General features: G+C 40.6%; 1 protein-coding gene across 8 annotated transcripts in view; it reads right to left on the reverse strand.

The window, feature by feature from the left end:
• FAM81A (family with sequence similarity 81 member A) overlaps positions 1-19,348 on the reverse strand; it is a 129,754-nt gene that overhangs the window by 26,378 nt on the left and 84,028 nt on the right. For all 8 annotated transcript variants that reach the window (XM_084968900.1, XM_005659549.4, XM_084968910.1 and 5 more), the window contains exon 4: positions 6,550-6,668. In XM_084968900.1, coding sequence (XP_084825026.1) covers positions 6,550-6,668 — 119 coding nt within the window. The remainder of the gene's footprint in view (positions 1-6,549; positions 6,669-19,348) is intronic.

The following is a 19,348-nucleotide window of genomic DNA, read 5'->3' on the forward strand; positions in this document are numbered from 1 at the left end:
TAACTGCAAACCAAAAATCTGCAATTGATACACAAATAAGAAAAATCAACTCAAATACAACACTAAAGATAGTCATCAAACCAGAAGAGGAGTGAACAAGAGAAGAAGGGAATTAAAAAGAAACAAAAACAAATAGCATTGAGAACTTTGTCTAGATACTCATGTTGCAACAGAAGAAAGGCTGGGGGAAAAATGTAATTGTAACGTATACATGTAAGGATAACTTGATCCCCTTACTGTACAGTGGGAAAATTAAAAAAAAAAGAAAAGAAAAGAAAAGAAACAAAAACAAATCCAAAGCAATCAAAAAAAAAAAATCGAGGAGTTCCTGTTGTGGTGAAGCAGAAACAAATCCAATGAGTAACCATGAGGTTTTGGGTTTGATCCCTGGCCTCATTCAGTGGGTTAAGGATCAGCATTGCCATGAGTTGTGGGGTAGGTCACAGACGCAGCTCAGATCCTACATTGCTGTGGCTGTGGTGTAGGCTGGCAGCTGAAGATCCAATTCGGCACCTAGCCTGGGAACCTCCATGTGCCGCAGGTGTGGCCATAAAAAGCAAAAATAAATAAATAAATACATACAAATTTAAAAATAACAAAATTTGAGAAGACTAGATACAAATAAGAGAGATTCTTAGAAAATTAGGAATGTAAGAAAATGTCCTTAATCTGATAAATCCTTGTTTATTACCATCCAAAATGGAGAAACTCTGGAAGCATTCTCATTAAAATTGAAAATGAGAAATGCCCAATATCATAATTTCTTAACTGTATTAAAAATTTTAGCCAGTGCAAGATGACAAGAAAAAGAGACTAAGGATATGAAGATCCGAAAAGAAGAAATTAAATTGTCATTATTTTCAGATGATATGTACATTTCTATAGAACCCCCCCAAAATCTACAAATAGATTATCAGAATCATAGGTGAAATTAAATTACTTTGCAATAAGTTGTTTAATGTCCATCTCTCCTGCTAGAGAGAATATAAACCACATGCAAGGAGGAACAAAACCTGCCTTTTTCATTATTAAACCCCTACATTGCCTTGCATGTACAAGGGGCTCATAAATATTTGCAAAGGAATGAATATAAGAAACATTTACTACATGCCGGGCACTGTACAAGACACAGTACATATATTATTTCAGTTAGTCCTCAAAAATCATCCCTATTTCACAAGTGATGGTTAAAAAAATACGGAATTCATAATTTTAAAGCAAAACATTATTTAAATCATATCTGCGGAAATCTGAGGTTTTTTAACATCCATAAAATACAAAAATATTATAGAAAGGTATTGTTTTCCAATCCAAACATAAGCTTATTGGATGGAAACGTCCAGGTATCACTACATCAAGCCAGTTCATCATCTTTACAAAGCTGTTCAAGGGACAGACTATGTTTGAAGAAGTTACTTGAAAGGTTCCAACATTATCCCAAAGTGCGTGGCTCACAGATTTGCACTAGCTGTAGATTGATTTCCATATTGTGTCCCACTTGGAAACACAAATACTACAATGTAAACTTCCACTGATATAGGAGAGGCTAAATGCTTTAAATTATGGTACATACATGGATCAGAATACTTTTTTTTTTTTTTTTTTTTTGTCTTTTTGCTATTTCTTTGGGCCGTTCCTGCGGCATATGAAGACTCCCAGGCTAGGGGTTGAATTGGAGCTGCAGCCACCGGCCTATGCCAGAGCCACAGCAACTCAGGATCCGAGCCGCGTCTGCAACCTACACCACAGCTCACGGCAACGCCGGATCATCAACCCACTGAGCAAGGGCAGGGACCGAACCCGCAACCTCATGGTTCCTAGTCGGATTCGTTAACCACTGCGCCACGACGGAAACTCCGAGAATACTTTATATCCAGTTAAAAGGTATGCCAGATTTGTGTGTATACTGGAAGGAGGCCCACAATATACTGTTATACAGAAACAAGGGCAGAACAGTATGTATAATACTGTGCATAATTTAAATCATACTGTTAGGTAATTCTTAAGCTACAAATCATTATATTACTATAATGAGAGATTATTATCTTACACCTATGCATGAGAAAAGTCTAAAAGGACAGACGCCAAAACTGTTCACGTGAGTTATCTCTAAGGAGTAAAACAAAGCTAGGACCTGATGAGCCTTCATTTTTCTTCTTTCCATGATGTTTACCACAAGCACATACCGCTTCTGTCCCTTAACAAGTAAAGGGGCAGTGCACGCAGAGGATGTGGGGAGGGGTTCAGGGTGGGATATCAAAGCCTCCCATCAGAACACAGACACAGTGAAATCAACTCTGGTCTTCTAATGTTAAAAACAATGTACTCTCAAATGTTTCAGGAAAAAAAAAATGATACATGAAAGAATAATAAAGTGAGTGGGATAAAATATTAATAACTGGTGAATCCTGCAAATTTTCTTTAAGTTTAAAATTATTTCAAAATAAATGTATATATAAGAAAAAGGGATAAGCAATACTGCTCTCCCAACTAGCAGGAAGTCGAAGACATCATTGCTCTCTCTTCAAAAAACATACTCATAGAATATAGCCTCAGAGCTCAAATATAGCTGTGGGCATGACTCAACAGCTTTAGTTCAGCAAGAACTTGCAGTAAATCTGGCCAATTGTTCTATTTCAACCTGATGTTATATTATAGATGAGATGATAATGCACTCATTCCAAAATCTCCCTTTGCAGGTCTTTAGGCAGCTGTTATTTCCCAAGTACACTTCTTGGTTGTGACCATCAGGTGGCAGAATGACTCTATCATTTGGCTGTTTGATCAACGATGGCAGGAAGGTGTGCCGAACAGAAGTCCCAGAGTCCTAAAGGTCTAACAAGAGACATGACTTGGGCAACATGCTCAGGCAGATCTCATAACTTGTGACATGGCAGCATATGACATTTAAATGGCAATGCCATTCAGGCACAAGAAAAAATGCTCAATATCACTAATTATTAAAGCAATGCAAATCAAAACTACAATGAGATATCACCTGACTCTGGTCAGAATGGCCATCATCAAAAAGTCTGCAAATAATAAGTGCCAGAGATGGTGTGGAGAAAAGGGAGCCCTCCTACACTGTTGGTAGGAATGCAAATTGGTGCAACTATTATGAAGAACAGTATGGAGGTTCCTTAAAAAACTAAAAATAGAGTCACCGTATGATCCTGCAATCTCACTCCTGGGCATATATCCAAACAAAACATCAATTTGAAAAGATCCGTGCACCCCTATGTTCACAGCAGCGCTATTCATAATAGCCAAGACCTGGAAACAACCTCAATGTCCATCAACAGACAAAAGGATGAAGAAAATGTAATATATACAATGAACTATTACTCAGTCATATAAAAGAATGAAATAATGCCATGTGCAGCAATATGGATGGACCTAGAGATTATCATACTAAGTAAGCCATATAGAGAAAAGACAAATATCATATGATGTCACATATATGGAATCTGAAAAAAAAAGACACAAATGAGTTTGTTTACAAAACAGAAATAGACCCAGAGACATAAAAAACAAACTTATGGTTACCAAAGAGGAAGTAGGGGGAAGGATAGGAGGATGGAATTAACATATACACACTTATATATCAAATAGATAACCAACAAGACCCTAACGCCCAGGAAACTATACTCAATATCTTATAATAACCTATAAGGGAAAAGAATAAGAAAAAGAATACATAATATATATATGCATAACTGAATCATTGTGCTGTATACCTTAAACTATCATGACATTGTAAATTAACTCTACTTCAATTTTAAAAAGAATTATGTCAGGAATACGAGGTTGTGAAATAACGCAATAAAAATAATTAAAAGTAATATGTTTGGAAAGGAAAAAAAGGTAGCAAACAGAAAAAAAAAAAACAGTAAAGCAATCTGCCACCAATTAATGAAGCCTAAGATTTGGGCGTGACACCAACAGAGCAGGCAGCTTAATAAGATGAAGGAAAGAGAAGGTCGCTGAGAGCCTTTTGAAAACCATTATCATCACAGGCTGACTATGCAGCCTCTGAACTGGCACCAGTCCTGACATCAGAGGCTTCATATTGTGGAAGAAACAGACATCACTAAAATAGTCTAGCTAAGTCAGTAAAGAAACAACAGAAATAAGCCTGAGGGTGTCAGTATCCACAATTGCTACAATATACTATCTAAAATGTCTAGCTTTGAGCAAGAGTTATAAGATATACAAAGGAACAGGAGAATGTGAAATAAGCACGGGGGGAAGTGCAGACATAAGAAACTGCCTATGAGGGCAAATTTAAAAGGCAAAAATGTCAAAGCAGCCATTATAAATATAGGCTGATTAAAGAAATAACGGAAACTTGCTCTAAAAAGGAAAGGAAAGGGAGTTCCCATCGTGGAGTGGTGGAAATGAATCTGCCTAGGAACCATGATGCTGTGGGTTCAATTTAACAATATCACTTTAAAAGTTCATCCTCTTTTGGAGTTCACGTCATGGCTCAGTGGTTAACAAACCCGACTAGGAATCATGAGGTTTCAGGTTCGATCCCTGGCCTTGCTCAGTGAGTTAAGTGTCCAGCGTTGCCGTGAGCTGTGGTGTAGGTCGCAGACTCAGCTCAGATCCCAAGTTGCTGTGCCTGTGGCATAGGCCAGCAGCTGTAGCTCTGATTAGACCCCTAGCCTGGGAACCTCCATATGCCATGGGAGCAGCCCTAGAAAAGGTAAAAAGACAAAATAAATAAATAAAAGTTCATCCTCTTTCAACAGTATGACATAACCAATGCAAGAAAGCCAAAACTTCACCAAGAAGTTTCTATTTCACGTGAGTTTATTTCAATGATCAAAGTCTCATCAGCATTCCATGAGAAAGATGAATACAGCCACCAAACAAAGCAAAACTATGTGGTACTCACAACACATTTATGTGATGATTTCAGAATAAAAGCATTTGTTACAGAGAAGGAACAAGCTGGGTAGAAAAGTTAATAAGAAACTACAGAAGAAAAATGTAAAATTCCTGAAAGTATTTCAACACAATGTCTCCATTTTGTAATGGACAGTGTTACAAGGACAATTTCAGTGCCGATGTCCCTGAGATAATAACAGTTCCCACCTGCTCTATATTCACTCCATCCCATGCACCCACTAAGCCTCTTACAATATATGACCTCACTTCCTCTGCATCTGCAACTAAAGTGACCAGGAAAATCTCTGAAGTTTTCCTAAGTTCCTACTCTGCCTTGGAGTTCTGAGGCTCTTCAGCAAATCCCAGGTTTCAGAGGTGCCACAGAGCTGGGATTTCTTTTCAGTAGATGCCCACAAAAAAAGATTCAAGTTTTTTCAGTCCAATAACAATGATTTTAGAAATCATTAATTCATCCAAACATTGACTATTGTTTTCCAGATCTTGTTGTCTGTGCTCAGGTTACAAAAAGAAATGATAATATGCTCCACCCCAAGGCATAAAGACATGGCGGAGAAACTTGATAGAACAGAGAGTGCCAGGGAGCTCAGGAGAAGGGATATCCAGGAAGACTTTCTGGAGGAGGTAATAAGCCGAACTTTAAAGGCTGACGAGAAGTTAGAAGAGAAGGGGAAAAGGCAACCTGAGTACGAGAACAGCATGTGCAAAGGCCACGATATAGGAGAACGTGGGCCCTTGGGGGAATAACAAGCAGTAGATTACTGCTGAAAGGGACAGTGCAAAGGGAGAGAGAGAGCAAAGGGGGGTCACCAAGGTATCCTTCACCCAGATGAGGACAGAAAATCACACAAGAGTGGCAACCAGGAGCTCTCTCTGCTATGAGACTGACATTCAGGCAGCAGACACAAACACACAGGCCCAATATTCCAGGCCCTTCACGTATTGTCTGCACATATACCCCCTAAGGCCCCGTCTGCTCCAAAGAGGCCCTGGATCCTATGGCTCCCGCCTTTTGCAGACCACCTTCATTTTCACCTTGGGCTGATTCAAATTGCCTATTAATTCCACAGCTCCCATGTACACTTGTGCTTGACTCTTAAGAGCAGTAGAGGGCAGAAGAGGCCCACAGATACTTTAGAGATCCTTCATTTCTCACACCCTCCCTGGCTGCTAGCCCAAGGAGCACTTTTTCCCTATTGAGGGACTGGAATAGCACTGTTCCTACTATCCTGAGGGGAAGATCCCTTTTGCAAATATACAATCCATCATGAACCAACCCTCTCAGAAAACTGCATGCAAATGAATGACCAGAAAGGTGAAGTTTTAAAAAGACACACAAACTATATGCTCCAACTTTGTATTTCTGGACTCAGTAAACCTAACTTTAAGCTACCAAGTTACAGAGGTTAGCAGAGGCCCCTCATGGCCTCTTGCACACACAGTTCCAAGGGCAGAAGCACAAGAAACCAGGGCTGCTGAAAACTAGGTCTAATTTCCAACGTTACTAGGCAAAGGACAGGATGTACTAGAAAAAGGCAAAGAATTTGCCGTGAGGCTTCATGACCATATTCCCCACTACCATGGAGCTGATGAAAAACAGCTCCTGATGGGCAGAGGCGAGAACATCTGACCACCTACCTGGCCACTCTTCCCCGAAGATCTCCCAGGCCAGAGAGCTGCCGCATCTCCAGGGTCTTTAAGGCAGAATTAGTTCCATAGCTAATGTTGTCCCGGGCACGGATCTGCTCCTGGAGTACCTGGACAACACAAAAAAACGGCAACAGAGTCAGCTGAGCGGTCACATGCTGCCACAGAAGCACTTCATACTTTCAGTATAAACGAGAATGTTTAACTCCTTTTATAAGAGGTTCCTTTTTTTTTTTCCTTGGTCTTTTTAGGGCCGCACCCTTGGCATATGGAAGTTCCCAGGCTAGGGGTGGAATGGGAGCTGTAGCCGCCGGCAATGCTGGACCCAAGCTGCATCTGTGACCTATACCACAGCTCATGGCAACACTGGATCCTTAACCCACTGAGCAGGGCTAGGGATCAAACCCACGTACTCATGGATACTAGTCAGGTTTGTTACCACTGAGCCAACCACTGGAACTCCATAAGAGGCTCCTTTTTAAGAGTCATCTGACACATACATACACCCAAGGGCTTAGACAGAGCAACCTCAGAGATCACACCTGGACCAAGACCCCTCATTTACCAATAAAAACACTGAGGCTCAGGTATCAGGTGACTCAATGGAGGTCCTACTGCAGGAAGAGGCAAAGTTCAGACTAGGAGCCTGGACTCATGGAGTACAGTTCAGAGGTCTAACCCTTGCTCCAGGGTGCTTTTGAGAGTCATTACTTTAATAGAACAATCCCCAATCTTTGGGGAAGTAAGAAATCAAGAAAAATGGGGGAAAGGGACACTAGACAAAGAGATTCAAATCCTAATTCTTCCAGCTGTGTGATCCTGGGCAAGTGTCTCAAGTTCTTTGAGCATCCTTTTCCACATCTGTTGATGGTAATGGGGACCACACTCCCAAGGCCCCTTTATAGGAACATTACATGAGATAAAGCACTTAGCACATACAGCACTTAGCACAATGCCTAGTACACAGTTAATGCGGCAAATGCTAACCTTTCTGATACCTATTTGATAGCAATATTTATACTGCACTGGTAGAAGGTGTCTCAGAGGAAGGACATTCAATGAAAGCAGAACTGCTGGAAGATCAAGTGAGCCAAGGAAAGCATGACCTCGTGGAGCATCACTCCTAGGAAATCTGCTAAGGAACAATGGAGATGCTGAAGACACCCCTGATGTTTACCGGGCATGCCCAGGGAGCTGCCTGGGGCTGCACTGCACGCTGACACACACACATCCACATGGCACCCTGTGAGGGAGGTACTCCCAGGATCCCTGGGTCATAGCTCAGGAAGTGAGGTAGCAACAGCTGAATGGATATACCCAACATCACCTGGGAAGCAAGTGGCTAACCAGGATGGATCCAGGTAGCCTGGCTCTAGGACCCGAGGTTAAAACCATGCTATGAGGCTGCCAGCCAAACCAGCCAAGAATCTGAAACCCCTAAAGATAGACAGACAGACAGAAGATCCCTGAACCCCAAGAGGTTGCATGAGATATTTCTTTGCTTGTCCCATCCTTTCCCCCCCCCCTTCCTCTACCTGTATTCTGTCTATGCGCACCGGCAAGACCACTCTCTCCTTCTTGTCAAAAATAAAGCTTTTGATTTCTCTTCTCCTTTCCCTTTCAGTTACTTTTTTTTTGTGTGAGTATTCATTAGTTTATTTCTCATCAGCTACTTTTTTTAAAATTTCTGATTTGCTTTGATTTCAGCTTCAGTATTGATTAATTCTCTTCTGTTTTCTTTTGGTTTTATTCTTTTTTATGGTAATTTTAAAAGATGAGCACCAAGTTCCCTTATTGTAACAATTTCTTCCTTAATAATACTGACATTTTCCTTTATTTATTTATTTTTCTCTTTTTTGCCCCTTTTCTTTAGGGCTGCATCTGCAGCATATGGAGGTTCCCAGGCTAGGGGTCTAATCAGAGCTACAGCTGCCAGCCTACACCAAGCCACAGCAACGCGACATCTGAGCCACATCTGCAACCTACAGCACAGCTCATGGCAATGATGGATCCTTAACCCACTGATCGAGGCCAGGGATCGAACCCACAACCTCATGGTTCCTAGTCATATTCATTAACCACTGAGCCATGACAGGAACTCATCTCACTTTAGATTTACAATTTCTATTGCTTTTTGTTGTTGTTTCCTTTCTCCTTTCCTCTACCTTGACTGGTTTAATCAGGTTACCATTCATTTTCTTTTCTCTCCTTGTTAATAACTAGGGAATGTTCCTAGACAATGCTAGTCCATGAATGGCTGCCTTCCTTTCCCAACATTCGTAACCACAGACTCACCTCCTTCAGGCCCCATTCTTGTACAGCACTCCTCTCCTCCACACCAGACACTCAGCACACCTTCACACCTCCCCTCCTTCACTTTTAAACCCAGATAACTTGATTGGAAAGAATTTTATTCCCCCACCCTACCCCCACTCTCCCCCCACCAATTAGGCTTAGCTAAAATAACTCTATACTTCTAGTTAAGATACAATTAGAATTTTGCTTGTAGGGAGTTTCCATTGTGCCTCAGTGAGTTAAGGACCTGACATAGTCTCCATAAGGATGTGAGTTTGATCCCTTGCCTCCATCAATGGGTTAAGGATCTGGCCCGGCATTGCTGTAAACTGCAGCTTGGATCTGGAGATACCGTGGCTGTGGCTGTGGTCGGCAGCTGCAGCTTTGGTTCGACTGCTAGCCTGGCAACTTCCACATGCCACAGGTGCGATAGAATTTTGCTTGTTAGAATGTCCCTTCTGGAGTGGGATGATATACTCAATGTGATGAAAGGAAAAAACCTCCAACCAAGATTACTCTACCCAGCAAGGCTCTCATTCAGATTTGAAGGAGAAATCAAAATCTTCACAGATAAGCAAAAGCTGAGAGAATTCAGCAATACTAAACCAGCCTTACAACAAATACTAAAGGAACTTTTATAGGCAGAAAAGAGCAAGAGAAGAAGGAAAGAAAAAAGAGCAGCAAAAACAAATCCAAAGTAATTAATAAAATGGCAGTAAGAACATACATATCAATAATTACCTTAAATGTGAATGGACTAAACACCCCAACCAAAAGACATAGACTTGCTGAATGGATACAAAAACAAGATCCATATATATGCTGTCTTCAAGAGACCCACTTCACTTCTAGGGACACATACAAATCGAAAGTGAGAGGATGGAAGAAAATATTTCACACAAACGGGGACCAAAAGAAAGCTGGAGTATACTCATATCAGACAAAATAGACTTTAAAATGAAGAATATTTTAAGGGACAAAGAAGGACATTACATAATGATCAAAGGATCAATCCAAGAAAAAGATAGAATAATTTTAAATTATCTATGCACCCAACATAGGCTCACCACAATATATAAGGCAACTGCTAACAACCTTAAAAGGAGAAATGGACAATAACACAATCATAGTTGGGGACTTTAACACCCCATTTACAGCAATGGACAGATCATCCAGACAGAAAATCAATAAGGAAACACAGGCCCTGAATGAAGCATTAAACCAGATGGACTTGATATTTATAGGACATTGCATCCAAAAGCAACAGAATACACATTCTTCTCAAGTGCACATTGAACATTCTCTAAGATTGATCATATCCTGGGCTACAAATCAAACCTCAGTAACTTTAAGAAAATTGAAATCATATCAAGCATCTTTTCCGACCACAACGCTATACAATTGGAAATCAACAACAAGAAAAAATCTGCAAAAAACACAAACACGTGGAGACTCAACAACATGCTACTAAACAACCAATGGATCACTGAAGAAATCAAAGAGGAAATCAAAAAATACCTAGCAGCAAATGACAACAAAGATATGACACTCCAAAACCTAAGGGATGCAGCAAAAGCCATTCTAAGAGGAAAGTTTATAGCAATACAAGCCCACCTCAGGAAACAAGAAAAAGCTCAAATAAACAAGCTAATTTTACATCTAAAGCAGCTCGAGAGAGGAGAACAGACAAGACCTAAAGTTAGTAGAAGGAAAGAAATCATAAAGATCAGAGCAGAAATCAATGAAATAGAAACAAAGAAAACCATAGAAAAGATCAATGAAATGAAAAGCTGGTTCTTTGAAAAGATCAACAAAATTGATAAACCCCTAGCCAGACTTATCAAGCAAAAAAGAGAGAGGACTCAAATCAATAAAATTAGAAATGAAAAAGGAGAAGTAACAACGGACATCACAGAAATTCAAAGGATCATAAGAGACTACTATACGCAACTATATGCCAATAAAATGGAAAACCAAGAAGAAATGGACAAATTCTTAGAAAAGTACAATCTTCCAAGACTAAACCAAGATGAAATATAAAAGATGAATGGAGGAGTTCCCGTCGTGGTGCAGTGGTTAACGAATCCGACTAGGAACCATGAGGTTGCGGGTTCAGTCCCTGCCCTTGCTCAGTGGGTTAACGATCCAGCGTTGCCGTGAGCTGTGGTGTAGGTTGCAGACGCGGCTCGGATCCCATGTTGCTGTGGCTCTGGCGTAGGCCGGTGGCTACCGCTCCGATTCAACCCCTAGCCTCCATATGCCGCGGGAGCGGCCCAAGAAATAGCAACAACAACAACAGACAAAAGACAAAAAAAAAAAAAAAAAAAAAAAAAGATGAATGGACCAATCACAAGTATTGAAATTGAAACTGTGATTTAAAAACTTCCAACAAACAAAAGTCCAGGACTAGAATGTTCCTTCTTTTTCAATTACTTAAAAAACAAACAAACAAACAAACAAAAAAAACACTTCTGTTACCCAGTCCTAGACATTTATCGATATCCATTTACATGAAGTAACAGGTCTTTTTCTAAGAATCACCAGTCACCTTTGTGCTTCTCAATTTCATTTTCCGCATCTCAGGGTCTCTGTACACAGTCACTGCATCCTGGAGGCCTTCCTCGAACATGTTCCTCAGACCAGGCACTGGGATGAAAGGCTCTGGAACCCCACCATTTTTATAACCATCCTCTCTCAGTCTGAAGGGTGGGTGATAAACTGAAAGGGTATAGAATTCTTGACCTAAAGAATGAACTTTGAGAATGAACTTCTCCCAGTGAACTTCGAGGCTGACTAGAAAGCTGATGTTTGTTTCTCTCTAAGTGACCATGGCTCCTTATGTCTAGATACTCGTAAGAATTTTGTCTTCATTTTTTAAAAAAAGCTTTTGTTTGTTTGTTTTTTGCTTTTCAGGGCCACACCCAAGGCATATGAAAGTTTCCAGACTAGGGATCGATTTGGAGCTGCAGTTGCCAGCCTACACCACAGCCACTGCAATGCAGAATACTTAAACCACCAAGCGAGGCCAGGGATTGAAACTGCATCCTCATGGATACGAGTTGGGCTCATTACCACTGAGCCACAATAGGAACTCCTCTCTCCCTCTTCTTATAAGAGCACTAAAGCCCATCATAACGGGCCCACCCTCATGACCTCATCATAAACATTTGGGCAGTAGTCCAAAGGCCCCACCTCTAAATGGGGGCTAGAGCTTCAACATATAAATTTGAGGGGGACACAAACATTCAGTCTGTAACATTAAGACATTCAGTCCCTAATTATCTTTCACTCAAGATCCACTTGTTTCCTATTTCATTTGGGTCTGTTCTAAGAGCTGTACTTATTCTTCCTCCCTCTGACTGCTGAGCCCCCTTAGGTATGATGTTTCTATTTATTCTCTGCTCACGGGAGTGAGATGAAATAGGCAGTCCTGGGTGTAGAGGAAAAAGTTTATGAGCTGGAAGTGCAGCCACTGAGATCACAGAGTCAGTGTCCAGGAAGAAGCATCTCTATGTCCTGCTCTCCACAGACCTCCCAGTCTGGAGTCCACGGGGATGCAATCATCTCTACAGCATCCCCCTCCCCACCCCCACCCCCACCCCCACCTTCACGAGGGCGGGAGAGCAGCTCAGTCACATGATGCAGGGCAGTGAGATAAGCCTTCCCTCTCTGCCTCCTAGAATGGGGTGTCCAGGACCTCACTCCCAGGCTCTCCCAGGTCAGGCCACTCCTGGCTCCCCCAGCCCTGCCTGCTGCCTATCCCAGCTATTTAGGAAGGTGGCACTGGAATTGAGAACAGAAGGAAAGCCCACTAAGTCACCCCCTTCCCATTACCTCCCGTACCAATCTAGGGGTTTAGAGATACATTCACCTGTAACTACTTGTTACCATTTATTTCTGGAAATGTGATGATTTTTTTTTTTTTTTGGTCTTCCTTTAGGGCCGCAACCACAGCATATGAAGGTTCCCAGAGTAGGGGTCGAATCAGAGCTGTAGTTGCAGGCCTACAGCACAGCCACAGCAACATGAGATCCAAGCCTCTACACCACAGCTCATGGCAATGCCAGATCCTTAACCCACTGAGCAAGGCCAAGGATCGAACCCACAACCTCATGGTTCCTAGTCGGATTTGTTAACCACTGAGCCACAACAGGAACTCCTAGAAATCTGATGATTTCTGATATACTGACAATTTGCAGTCCAATTTGCAAATGAACAGGGAAGCCCTAAGAGACAATATAATTATGCCTGCATAAATTGTTTTTGTTCTCCCTTCTATCAACTCTTTTTTTAAGTATAACATATATGCAGAAAAGTACACTTATTTTAGGATTTTCAAGCTTCCTGGTAAAAAGCAAAAATTAGGATGTAAGGATTCTGTGTTTACTTTATTGGAAACCTGGCTGCAGTGACTATAGATGGAGTGATACTGACAAGTGACAGTAAAAAAAAATATTTCATTGAAAGGAATTTGGAACTGCTAGACTATTTGCTGTAGTTTCCAGATTTTTATGAATGAACCTGCTCAACAGAAGAATAGACAAATGCAAACCAGTTACAATCACCTGTGAATGATAAAATGTTAGTCATCGGAACATATTCTTACAAGAAAACTGGAGATCTGACTAATCTGGTTCTGACACTCTCCCACTGATGAGAAGCCGCTGGTGAGCTCTTTCTCTTTTAATAGGAAATAATGCTTAATAGTTACCATTCATAGAAAGTCATACCTTTTTTTTTTTTTTTTTTACTTAATGCTTCAAATCTTTGTTTAAAATGAGGTTTTAAGACTATAGGTTCTTGGAGTTTCCTAGTGGCTCAGCAGTTAAGGATCCAGCATTATCACTGCTATGGCTTAGGTCACTGCCATGGTATGAGTTCAATCCCTGGCCCAGGAACTTGTAAAAGCAATGGGTGTGGCCAAAAGGAGAAAAAAAAAAAGAGGACCATAGGTTCTCAGTCATCTTTGGCGTGTGTAAGGATCCCCAGGTGATTTGTTCAACACACAAGTGCCTGGGCCCCACTCCTAGGGAACTGAAGTGAAGGAGAAGGCTCAGAAATGCAGACGGTTCACAGGCCACCCCTGGAGACACACTGAATTAGGCACCACAGACAGGACAAAGGCTCCAGTCAATCATATCATTCAAGTTCATTAATCAAAAAAAGTCACTAGGCAAAGAACATGAACAGCAATTCACAAAAGAGGTGCTAAAAATAATTAACACATTTTTAAAAGGTTCCACCTTAACCAACAAGGATCTGCTCTATAGCACAGGGAATGATACTCAATATTTTGTAATATCCTATAAAGGAAAAGATTCTGAAAAAGAATATATATATATGACTGAATTGCTATGCTGTATTCCTGAGAATGACATATTATAAATCAACTATACTTCAATTAAAAATAAATTTTAAAAAATTTTGGAAGAGTTGCCATGATGGCTCAGCAGTAGTGAACCTGACTAGGATCCATAAGGATGCAGGTTCAATCCCTGGCCTCACTTAGTGGGTTAAGGATCCGGCATTGCCATGAGCTATGGTATGAGTCATAGAGTGGCTCGGATCCCACCTTGCTGTGGCTGTGCCCTGCAGCTGTAGTTCTGGTTCGACCCCTAGCCTGGGAATGAACATCCATATGCTGCAGGTGTGGCCCTAAAAAGCCAAAAAAAAAAAAAAAAAAAAAAATCTTGGCCATACCCAAGGCTTGCAGAAGATCCCAAGTCAGGAATCAAACCCATGCCACAGCAGGAACCTGAGCCACATCGTGACAACACCAGATCCTTAACCCACTAAGCCACCAGGGAACTCCCTAAACATTTTTTTTAAGTTTCAACCTTTCTCTAAGCAAAGAAATAGGAGACAAAAACCATACCATTATAATGCACCACTGAGCTGTGGATATGTACATGGGGGAAGCTGTGTGTGTACAGGGACAGGAAGTCTGTATGTGAGAACTCTGCATTTTCTCAGTTTTGCTATGAACCTAAAAATATAAAATCTATTTAAAAATATAAATCTAAAATTTTATAAAATTTAGAAACTTTACAAAATTTCTCTAAAAATATAAAATCTATTTAAAAATTTTAAAATTTAAATCACATTATTTTAATCTGTTAAAGAAGAAAATATCTTAAATTTATAATATTGAAATACATATCAAAAATTGGAAATGCACAGCTAGCCCTTCCATAATATGTAGCTTTTCCAGAGCATAATCATTCAAAATATATTCCTACTGTTCATAATCTTTGACCCAGTACCTCTAGTTCTTGAAATTTATCTTAAAGGAAATAATTTTTAAAATGATAAAAATGAATGCACAAAGATGTGTTCACAGTATGAAGCATACACCAAGTATCTCACTAGGTATCTACATGGTACTTATTATGCAACCAGTAAGAGGTTCATGGAGAGCTTTTAGAAACAAGAGAAAATGTGTACAATTTAATATTAAGCAAAATAAAAAGGTACGAAATAAATACACAGCACGATTCTGACCATGTATAAGGTACATAAAAAATAATACTAGAATATTAATGCCTTGCTTATCTCTAGGGTTACACTATGATCGATGCCCCTCTTTTGTATTTTCCACAATGGGCTTACATTACTTTTATAACCAGAAAAAAAGTGTATATGTGTGTGCGTGTGTGTGTTTGTGTGTGTTTTAATGCTTAGAAATAAGAAAAGCACATTTAACTTGCAGAATTTTTAGGCAGATGAATAAGATATTGTATTAGAAGTATTCTCTTTGAATATCACAGAGAAGAATTATGCCTGAGCTTAACACAATATTCATGTTACTAAAAAGTTATGTGAAAACAGAAGGCATTGGAGAGCTTACTATTTAAAGGATTTCTGTGATGAAGCCCTAGAAAAACAATCCCTCTGTAGAGTCAGAAATGTTCCCTAATTTGTCACTTTGGAACAAGATATCATCATGATGTCTTTGCTTTCAAGAGGGTTACAACTCTCAGTATATCATCAGCTCTCCATTACTGCCAGTTCAATTCAAGAAACCCTTTACTGCTGGCCTACTATGTGCTGTGCATCTGCCTTCAAGAAGCTCAGCTACAGGAGATCTGACCACAGGGTAAGTGCGTGGCCTAAATCCACACGAGCAGAGAGAAGAGACCAGCCTCCTTGAAAAAACGACGTCCTGAGTCTTCACTGTTTTGTTTTGTTTTTTTTCCAGGATGTGGCCTCTCTTTATAGAAGAGCCCATCCCAGAGGCAGTAGGAAAGGAATCCCTGTGTGAGCCTCACAGCAGTTGATGCAAAGGTGGTGAGGACCACATCTACCCAGACAGGCCACGTTGCCTAGGACCAACCGGGAAGAAACAGCCCACCATGTTTCTCCTTCTCCAACTCTTTCTAGAAATGTGACGATTTGGAAATGAAAGTGTAATTCCAACATCACCTGGAGAAGGGCCCAACTACACGAGGGCAGAGTCTTGTAAGACAGTATCTCCCAGCACGGCTTTTTATCGTCAGGTTAGGACTTGAAACATCCCAGAGTTCCGGCCTCAGGTATCAAAACTGCCTTCCTGCCATTTCCACCTGGATATTCAATGGGCCCCTAAAACAGAAGTCTTTCTACCTCCAATCAGCGCTACCTCCAAAACAGATCGAGAATCCACCCACCTCTCTCCATCTCCATCTCCACCCTGACTTCTGCATCTGTCTCCCTGCCATTTGCTTCCCTACATTTTCTTCTCCAGGCAGCAGCCACAGTGATCTTCTAGAAACTCAAATCAGTCTGCAGGCAGCACAAAAGCAAGGGTTTTCAATCTGTTTTATTCAGGAATGGATCCCCAGCACCAAAAGTATGAATGAATTATTTAAACTCTTCTGCTTAAAATGAAATAATGGGAGTTCTCCTCATGGCTCAGCAGAAGCAAATCTGACTAGTATCCATAAGGACTTAGGTTCAATCTGTGGCCTCAATCAGTGGGTTAAGGATCTGGTGTTTCATTTCAGTCTCCGTTCACATGCCACATCATAACCCCACCACCCTTCCTAAAATAGCCCATCAATCACTCTCCATCATATTATCTTATCAGAGCCCTGGACTTAGGTTGAAATTACCTTGGCTACTCAGGGTTTACTCTTGCAATCCCCACTAGAATGTGCAGCACACCTAAAAGCAAGGCCATGTATGTCTGGGTCATTACTTTAGCCCCAGTGGCTCTATTAATGCCTGGCTGTCAGCAGATGGCTGAGTAATTTATCATTTATTTTAGCTCCATGTTCCAGGGTTTGATCTTCCACACTGAAGGCTCAGAGATTTTATCTAACTGCTGCCTAGAGATGATCAGGTCCCAAAGATGGAGTCAGACAAGCTAAAATGTATTAGAGACAAGGGCAGACCAAAACACCAATTTGTTTACTTACATTGAAAAACCTCTATGAGATATTCAGAAATAAACAAATATTCAAATTCCATTCAATTCACTATCTTCTCCCCCTAGATCCAAGCCACATGACAAACCAAGTCTAGTGGGTAAAGTTTTTTAAAAAATGAATTTGGCAGCAGTATTTACAATGGCCAAGACATGGAAGCAACCTTAACATCCATCAGACGAATGGAGAAAGAAGATACGGTACACATTTACAATGGAATACTACTCAGCCTTGAAAAAGAAGGAAATAAAGCCATTTTCAGCAACATGGATGGACCTAGAAAATATCATACTAAGTGAAGTAAGTCAGACAGAGAAAGACCAAAGATTTTAAGAGATCACCAATATGTGGAATCTAATAAAAATGATACCAAAAAATTTGTTCATAAAACCGAAACAGACTCAAAGATTTCGAAAACAAGCTTATGATTACCAAAGGGAAATGCTGAGGGGAGGGATAAATTAGGAGGTCGAGACTGACATATACACACTACTATATATACAGAGAATGGATGAGTAACAAGGACCTGCTGTAGAGCACAGGGAACTCTCTACTCAGTACTCTGCAGTGACCTGTGTAGGAAAAGAATATGAAAAGGCATGGATATAGGTATATGTATAACTGATTCACTTTGCTGTACGTCTAAAATGAACACAACATTGTAAGTCAACTATACACTGATAAAATTTTTTTGAAAAATGAATTTGGATAATATGGTAGTTAATCATCTGCCATTCTGACTGGGGCCATGGGATGCGCGAACAGCTAGATAAACATTATTTCTGGGTGTGTCTAGAAGAGATAAGCATTTGAGTTGGTGAACTTAGTAAAGCAGAAGGGTCCCCAGTGTGCGGAGGCAGCATCCAATCCACCATGTCCCATAATAGAGAAAAAGAGAGAAGGAAGGTGGACTTCACTTTCTGCCTGACTGAGCTGGGACCCTGATCTGCCCTCAGCACTCCAGGTCTTCAGATGTGGATTGGAATCTACACTATTGGTCTCTGGCTCTCAGGCCTTCAAATCATCTCACTGCCTTTTCTGGTTCTCTAGCTTGCAGACAGCAGATGGCGGACCTTCTCAGTCTCCATAATCATACAAGCAGATACCTTATAGTATATACAGTCTATTGATCCTATTTTTTGGAGGTCACTGACTAATACAGATGATAATCCTCAAAGTCCCTCTCCTAATATACCTATTCCAATAGGACAAGATCATGCAGCTCAAAGCTGAAATGCCCTTTCTAGGTAAATCTATAAAGCCCAGTAGCCAAGACTCTCTCCTCACTGACAATGCTAAATTCACAATGAACCAAGTTCTTGTCTGTCCACCCAATCCAACGTGTTAACATCATTTATAACATGCTAATAAGGCCCAGCTCGGTACACATCACTTGAGTTCAGAAAATTCTTCAATAGATGATTGGCAAATTATTAGGCTAGAAAACTACATATAATCTAGTCAACTAGATAAGGACTTGATACATTTTCCCATTCCCCAACTAGGTCAAAGCCAACACCCAAGTCAGCAGGACATTATGAAGGCTGAAGGCTGAGTACATGGACACCAGGAGAAGGTCTGCAGATTCTAACCAGCCAAGCAGCAGACCCCACTGCCTAAGTACCCAAAAGCCAAAGACATGGTGAAAGCCCTAAGGGGACGTGGGGGTCCCAACCACTTCCCTAAGCCGTCAAACTGGCAGGAAAGGGAAAGCTTACCAACACAAGGGCCAAGGACTATCTACCAGGACTTGGCTCCCAGGGACTGATGAGAGCTTAAATCAAAGACCACTAGGACAATCCAAACATGTATAATTCATAGCTGACTACATTACCTCTTCTGAATTTATAATGATGGTGATACTTTGTGGAAAGTTTCTAAGGAATAAATAATTGATAACATACTCCACATAGCAAGGTAAAATGCTAATAGAGACAATAAGTTGGATGTATTGAAACAAGAGATTCTTTCATTCAACATTAATCGAGCACCTACTATATACTAGCACACATGAGTCATCTGTTTTAACACTGGAATCTGCTGATAGAATATGGGCAATAATTATAGAGTTCTTCAAGAGCCAAGGAACC

The sequence above is a fragment of the Sus scrofa genome, chromosome 1 (genome assembly GCF_054392235.1).
Source record: "Sus scrofa isolate SSC_HxYL_T2T_F1_AM1 chromosome 1, Sscrofa_HxYL_maternal_Yorkshire_Landrace_v2.0, whole genome shotgun sequence".
NCBI classification, from domain to species: Eukaryota; Metazoa; Chordata; class Mammalia; order Artiodactyla; family Suidae; genus Sus; species Sus scrofa.